General features: G+C 39.0%; 2 protein-coding genes across 2 annotated transcripts in view; one reads left to right on the forward strand and one right to left on the reverse strand.

Annotated features, from left to right (window-relative positions):
• Positions 1-1,715, forward strand: part of WWC2 (WW and C2 domain containing 2) — a 323,966-nt gene extending 322,251 nt beyond the window's left edge. The window contains exon 22 of the mRNA XM_006834501.1: positions 1,473-1,715. Within this exon, the coding sequence (XP_006834564.1) occupies positions 1,473-1,539 (67 nt within the window). The 3' untranslated portion in view covers positions 1,540-1,715. The remainder of the gene's footprint in view (positions 1-1,472) is intronic.
• A 3,656-nt stretch (positions 1,716-5,371) lies between these two features.
• Positions 5,372-7,871, reverse strand: part of CLDN22 (claudin 22) — a 3,038-nt gene continuing 538 nt past the window's right edge. Inside the window, exon 2 of the mRNA XM_006834502.1 lies at positions 5,372-5,954. Within this exon, the coding sequence (XP_006834565.1) occupies positions 5,372-5,954 (583 nt within the window). The remainder of the gene's footprint in view (positions 5,955-7,871) is intronic.

The raw sequence follows: 7,871 nt of genomic DNA on the forward strand, positions 1-7,871 counted from the left end.
TTTTTAGAACTGCAGAACGATGAATCTTTTCATGCCATTGGTGTTGTGGTCATTGTGAAGAGTAACTAGCATGGGGAATTGTACAGCTCTCAGTTGTTACTGAAACCCAAAACAAAGAACTCAGCTCACCTTAGACACAAACTCATCTCTGTCACAGGCAGGTGAAGAGACTGAATGTGGGGCAGGCTGCACTGGATGTGTGCTGAAAGCCCTACCTGGCTGCTGACACCTGGCTGGGTTGGAAAGAGAAAGGAGTAGCGGGCTCTGGGACCTACTGCCTAAAGTGCAGGCCTGGCTCCACACCAGCTGCATATTCACATGGGATCAAGGGTCTAGTGCTTTCTGACCTTCTGATTCTTCAAGGGAAATCAGAAATCAATCACTTTATAGGCAGCACCACATATGTAAACACTGGCGATGAATTTGAGTGTTTATAGAAGTACCATGCAAATTGAAGATAGCATGTCTGCAGGATATGTTCAAGGCAAGAGCCCCCAGTTTTCTGCCCCTGTACAGCCACACTCTCTTGCCTTTTGAATTCTTCATTTTGTCTCCTAGGGAACTCACTGAATTGAAAGAACACCATACCACAATAGTGATTCTCATTTCACTTTCCACAGTTTTTTCACTTGTCCTTTGCTTCTTTATCCTAGTTGCTGTTTCTAATCCCAGACTTCTGTCATCAACTAGACTATTGGTTTTTCAAGTGAGACCTGTCTGTCCTCTTCTTTACACCTCCCTCCACGCCTCTCATATACAATAGACCATTAGTGCAGAGCTGTGTTGATGGAACTCTAGGTACCATGCAGGTCATTCGTAGAGTCGAGATGCTGCGCCTGTCTTGGTAGTTCTGTAGTCCTACTCATCCCACTTTTGTCACTCGCCTAACCTCTGAAATCCATTCTTTCCCCACACTGTTTTCCTGGGTCCGCCCATGGGGTGGTTTATACTCACCCCATCTCCAGGCTGCAGAACAGTTGTTACCTTGAAGACAGTCAGGCTCCTGCTTCTTGCTTCATATGAGTCACCATGGCACCATTCATCAGGGTTTTCTTGGCACAGCGTTGATTTTAAAGACTTCCTGTTGTCCTGCACTCTTCAGGGAGGTCACTGAGAAAAGTCCGTGTAGGGTTTTGGCCATTTTGAACCCTCTACTACATGGTTTGAAAACACTCCTACCTTGAGTGAACCCCTAATGGTTTGAAAACTGATTTCCATTGAAAATATCTTAGAAGAGCACTTAAAGGCAAGGTTGGTAGGTGATGTATCATCATTTAGAGCTGCTGTTCACCAGTATGTCCTACCTGTAAGAGACTAACAAAACCTTAATTTTAAGTGGAGTTCTGTCTAATTAAAGATGTAATATCTGGGCTTGTAGAGACGTCATTAGAGTTCTTAGTAACTATTCTAATGGTCACAAAGTATATTCTACATAATATTAAAGTTGGTTTATCTTTCACCCCTGACTCTAGGGAGAAGATTGCTTATTTCACCAGAGCAAAGATAAGCATCCCATCCTTGCCGGCTGATGACGTATAATTACATCGTTTAAGACATTATTTTTTCACCCAGTCACTTTCTTAGGGAAGGTGAAAAAGTGACCATTTGTCGTGTTTTGTTTGTAAAAACTGACAACTCTTAAAGAGCTTTTACTTCACATCAGACTTTCAGCACATTGATTTGTAAAATACCTTGAATGTAATTCTTATATGTTTTTTAAAAAGTTCCAATAACCAAAACGGAATCACCTGGTACAGATGTTGTACAATATGTGTGCATTACCTCTGCGCTTTAGTTGATAACAGTGGGATAGAGGCAGTACCACGGTATGTCCTGTGGAGCTTGCTGAGGTGAAGTAACTTGTTTAACGGAAGGTGGCTTTTGCTTTTTCCTTTGTCTGCCTGTGAGTCGACTGTGAAGATGGTAGCACTGCCATGTGACGTTTTTGTACCAGAGTGCAGCTCTTAGAGTTTGAAGTTAAACGTGCGCATAAGCTTCACTTCAGAGTTCCAAGTCCACCTGAAACAGGAATCCTGTTCATTTCCGTCACCTGTGGTGGAACACTTTGTTCCCTTAAAAACACTTTCCTTTTTGCCCTTTTACAATTGTCTAAAGAAAACAAAAACATACTGAGTAGAGAGAGAGAAAATCGCAAAGGAGTATATTTCTGGCACCACCGAAGATCATAAAATTTATGACATCGAGGGTAGAGGAGATGGCAGCAGGAAAACAGTCACCCTAGAATACACTAAAGTAGTCATCAGGTGAGCACCTACTGCTTCAAACTTAACCTGGATTTACATGCATGTTCTTGTCAGTTTCTGTGGTGTACCTGTAATGTGGTGTCTAGGTGTGAGGGTGGTGCCCAGTAGAAGAATGCCATGGCCTCGGTTCCAAGGATAGATAGTCAGTTCTAGGGTGTGGACGGAAGTGTATCAGGCTCCTCGTGAAACCAGAAACAGAGGAAAAGGAATCTTGACTGAATCAAAGTTGCCAGAAATGAAACAATACTGTATGATACAAACTTCCAAACAGGCTGCCAGAAATTCTTTGCAGCTCTTATTTTTAGGGGATTCAATCTATAATTTATGATGAAGACTGGGGAGACAAAGAAAGGAATATGACTAGGGGATTATTAATTTGAGACACAAGCTATATATAGTTTGTAAAACAAGCAAGCAAACTATTTTAAATGAACCCATTTAGATTAAAACTGATAAGATGTCCTCCAGTTTAGAATATTAGCTTATCTGATCCGAGCATTTCTTCAAAGAAACCAATCCTTAGTGTAGCTCTTCCAGCATAAAGGTTTCTATAATTAATATTTATACAATTAAAAGCACACTTATTCCTCAGTCTTTTATCCTGTAAGAAGCAGCTTCTATAGGAAGCTAAATAAAATATTTCAGAAACACAAAAATCATCTTAAAGTTGTGTTCTTAAGCAAGAAAGAATCCTGGCTAGCAAGAGTTATTTTTTTTTAAAGTAATTGTACACATTGGGAAAGCTGATTTTTATGAGAATCAAATTCAAATTAAGCAACTTCTGAGCCTAGGACTTAAATTAATAAGACAATAGAGCATGATTTTTCATAAGCATCCTACCACTTATATGCAATTGCCTCTGAAGTTATAACTGGATGTGACACTGTGTTGTACAGAAACCAACCTAGGGAATCGACAGAGTACAGTCCCTCAAGGCTGCCCAGCTCATTCTTTAAGATGACTACAGAAAACTAGAAGAACACAATTCATCTTTGTCAAGGTCCAATGTGAAAGACATTTTGAAGTTTATTTAATGTAGAGTTAAATGAAGGTCAGCTGTTTCAGCTTCTTAGTTTGGCCATAAAAATGTTTATAGAGTTATGTGTAGTTGTACCGTACGATTTTATTTTCTTCACTTATTTATTTACGGTCTTATTTATGTTCTGTTTAATATATAGTTCGGTTCTGGCCATTTTGACATAGAAGAGGCTAATATTGGAATATTTACAGCTTTATAAATCTTCATCAGATTAGCTGTTGACTTTTTTTTGTAATACAAAAAGTTTCAGACAAGTGTTAAAGAAAACAACCTGTCTCAGGCTGGTAGTTAATAGTTGGGACCAAGGTTTTTTATGTTTTGTTTTGCAAAATGTGTTCATTTCTAACATAAGAAGCAAATTTATTTTAATATAATCCTTTGTCCACATTTTTTTAAAAATCAGCAATAGCATTATGTATTTATAGGCAGCTTTTAACAGTCTATCATATTTGTACTAACCCAAGTGATTCACAATGACAAAACTTTCTAATAACTTGATCACACAGCCATATGGATAAGTATGAATTTTAATATTATAAATATTTTTAAGGTAGAATTTATTCTGCACACGGTGAAAAGAATGTTCATATCTAGTTCTCAACTTTGAATTACCAGTATGTTATTACAATTTTGTATATCAGAATCTAAATGTTACAGGTACAAAAAGAATAAATCTAGCCAACTGAACAAAGTTTAGCTGCGACTCTTTAGTATGTAAATCAGATAAATTTTAAAATCCTTTTTTTTTTTTTTTTGGCTATTGCTTTTTATTGTATTAAATATCAAAAGCTCAGGACTGAACTAAATATTTAATCAGGTTGAATTCTGAACATGTTCCTGTTTTAATTTGTTTGTAAAAGTATACAAATACATTATATAGATTAATTTTGGTTTCTGCACTTTCTATATGTTTGTGGGTAGAAAAATTCAGTGTTTTTTGTTTATTTTGTTTTTTTTTTTTCCAAACAAAGATACATATTGCCTAATATTTTATTTCAGTGTCATTTATTGTTCAGTTGCTTTCCCTGGTTGGCCCAAGCACAAGAGTGCACTTGAACCATATTCTGAGCAAATACAAAATCTTGCATGAGGCATTCCTCAAGCCAGCCGCTGTTTATGAATAGTTCTTGGTTGGATAATAAGGTAGTGCAGAGTTTTTAAAAGGTGGAGTGTTTTCCTTGTGCCGGTACAGAGCTCCAGAACATGTTCTCTGTCATTGCATGGCCTCAGCTGTCAGTCAGTGTCCCACGTAACACTCTACTCATACCACTGGTCCTAACCCAGGATGCTGCCCCAACGTCCCCTTCCTGGGACTGCTCCCCAGCCAGGGCAGGTGAAGATGTTGGCCATCAAATGCAGACAGAGAACAGGACATGGAACCAGAATCACATTTTTGTGGCCGATTTTACACATATCTTCAAAAACATGAGATTGCCCTCAGTTTGCTTCTGACATAGTAAACGAGGCGTGAATGACTGTGGTAGACTTTTGGAAAGAGCTTCACACAGGCAGTGAGTTCTTTGATTTAAAAGAGAAATGGTGTATCCCAAGTCTTTCACCTCCCAAGCTTTTAAAGAGCAGGTTGTTTCTTAGTCTAATCAGATGTCATGCATTTAAAATAAATGTGCAAGGAGACTTGAGTTTCATTATAATAGGTTGTCTTAAACACTTGAAAGAAGTAAATGATTAGCAATAACATTTCCAATTGCCAACACGATTCATCTCTGTATGAATGACACCTTTAAGGATATATAAGAACTAATATATTTTATTTACTAGTTCTTTGCAATCACTGAGCCTATTCTGAAACAGAGGAAACTCATCAACAGTAATAAGTATGATTACTATTAAGTCTTGATTGGTTTTGGTCTCAAAGTGGAAGGTAAAAGTGGTTCGCCAGCCTTAGAAAGAAATTACAGTTTTTAAGAAGCTAATTGCCACAGAAGAACAACTGCATTTTACAAAATTCAAAGCATAGTGGATGGGTGCCTGTTAGCAGAAACTCCTACCAAATCTAGAGTTGAGCAAGTCTCTCCTGAAGAGCAGATGCCACTGGTAACCTTCTGGCTTAGATTTTCAAATTGGTGTTTTTCATCTCGAGTTGTTGACAAGGACCTTGCACTTCTGCTGCCATGTAGTGTCCCGAAGCTAGAGGGGTGTGGGCTGAACAGCCCGCACAGTTAAGCAGAGACCCTCCTAGTACAAGAGAAAAGCCAGCAAACCAGCCAATAAACAGGGCTTCCCCAAACTCCCACCTGGGGACAATCTCGGGGATGGTCTCATCCCAAAACTCCTGAACCGTGATGTGGGCAATCCAGGAAACGGGAATGAGGGCTGTGACCCCTGAGATCCAGAACAGGACTCCTCCCAGGATTAGCAGTCGCTTCTTGAGGTCTTGCTGTCTCTCTCCAATCCTCAGGCAGTCCAGGCCAAACCCAGAGACCAGCAGTCCCAGAAATCCAAACCCATTTGACAGAAACATTAAAATCCTGGAGATCTTGAGTTCAACAGGCAAAGCCAAGAAAGAATCAAAGTCCTTGCATTGCATCCCACCTTCCTCTTGGATGACACAAGTTTGCCAGAGTCCCATGGTCCAGTTCTCCATCTCATTCAAATCTAGATTGAGGTTTTTCCATTGTGGCAGGTAGTTGGTAAGACAGGATAAAACCCATCCCAGCAAAGAGAATGAAACCCCAGCTATTTGTGCCAGAGTTCTAAATCCTAAGGTCATTTCAGAGACCTGTGAGCATTAACCAAGCTAATCCCTGCCCTACTGCTGCTGCTGCTGTGAAAAGAGCAGAACTGTAACTGCTGAGTTATCACTTGCAGAGCTCAGATTTTTTTTTTTTTTTTCCATTGTGTATATAGGAGGATTCTTGCCAAAGTTGCTATTGTTTGATCCTATATTGACTAGGTTTCAGAAAAGGATACAAGGAAACTATGCTGCAAACCACTAATGCCCAAGGTGTGGCCAAGATTATGTCCACGTCCTATGAGCTGAGCTTTATGGGCAGTCATTTGTCACCAAAACAAAACGAAGTCATAGTCATCCTCTTTTCATCGTTAAAGTATAAATGGCTTTTGTGTAGTTTCTAACCTTTCTGACCAATCCAAGAATGAAGTCTAAACTCAAGAGTGTTTAATTGACCTTTGTGGCTCAATTCTTACGGCTTTCTGTCTGACTGACTGCCCCTGTCAGAGTCTCGTCGGCTGTAGCTCTCACGCTTCACTACATATGTTGTGGTAAAACTGGGTTTTATCCGTTTTTGAAAACAGAATCAAGAAAAATATTTCTTAATCAAATAAATCAATCTTATCAGAAATCTCTTCAGTTCTTAAATCAAAAGCTGATTATTTTTTGAATCCCTTAGGCTACATATTTCCCATGACACATGAAACAATAACTAAACATAATCGTAAATCGGTTTATCTACATGCCTGTCTGTCAGATCCCTGCACATGTACATAACACTTGTATGTTTTCTGTGGATTTTTGTTTTTGTGTTTGCTTTGCTTTGCTTAAATATGCTTTCTACGTTGTGTAAAGCTTAAACAGTAGGACTTTTATAGGTTAGAATGAAAGTCTCTGCTCACCACTAAAGTCTATACCCCTATGCTTATCATTTATAATTGAAGACATCAAATTTTCCATTACAGCAAAAGAGCTGCCACTATCTGGATGTCAGGAAAAGCCCTTTGGGAATTGCTTTTCTGATTATGAAACTTTGGAGGGAAGAGATGAGAGGTCACATTGGCCAGTATTTTTCGTATTATAATGAGAATCTTCAGTCCATAATAAATACCCTGTCACAAAGGATGCCTAATAATTCCGTAAACACAAACCACCTCTATTCAATAAAGAAAAGTAATTGTTGTGGAAATACCACTTTGGGCTTGCCATAACATGTGATCTTGCTGTGCAGAACCCCTAAAAGATTTCAGTAGAAAGATTCGTTAGGTTATTCTTTAGGAAATTTGTCATTTTCAGCTACTAGCAAGACCAACATCAGCTGTTAATAAAAGTTAGTACATTAAAAAGCTTAAGATTACATCTGTTGGACTATCACCACATTTTGATTTTAAAAATCAGACCAAGCCAAGTTTTTGCTCATACATATGTTATGCTTGGAGTCCTGGTATGGCGCAGTAGGATAAACACTGGATTGTTACCCTCAAGGTTGGCAGTTCAAACCCACCAGTCACTCCTCAGAAACCCTCTACAGGGTTGCTGTGAGTCAGGACTGACTTGACACTTACCCACCAACAACAAAGTGATGCTTTACATGCAGTTTTATATGTTAGACTTTTTCTCATTTCTCCAGATAGGGGGAAGAAGAAGAAATGTAGTCAAACATAGTTACTGAATAAGAAAGTGTAGCAGCACAGATGTAGCTATGTAACAAAGACCCCTTTGTCTTCACAAGATTAAGAGACGAAAGCTGCATGTCTGGCCTTCTGATAAGTCTTACACTTTAGGATCTGCAGTTCCATTTTCCAGATATGGACACTGAGCTTCTATTTCTGCCACTGCATAGTGGCCCGAAGCTAGAGGGGTGTGGGCTGAACAG

The sequence above is a fragment of the Chrysochloris asiatica genome, unplaced genomic scaffold (assembly GCF_000296735.1).
Source record: "Chrysochloris asiatica unplaced genomic scaffold, ChrAsi1.0 scaffold00011, whole genome shotgun sequence".
Lineage (NCBI taxonomy): Eukaryota > Metazoa > Chordata > Mammalia > Afrosoricida > Chrysochloridae > Chrysochloris > Chrysochloris asiatica.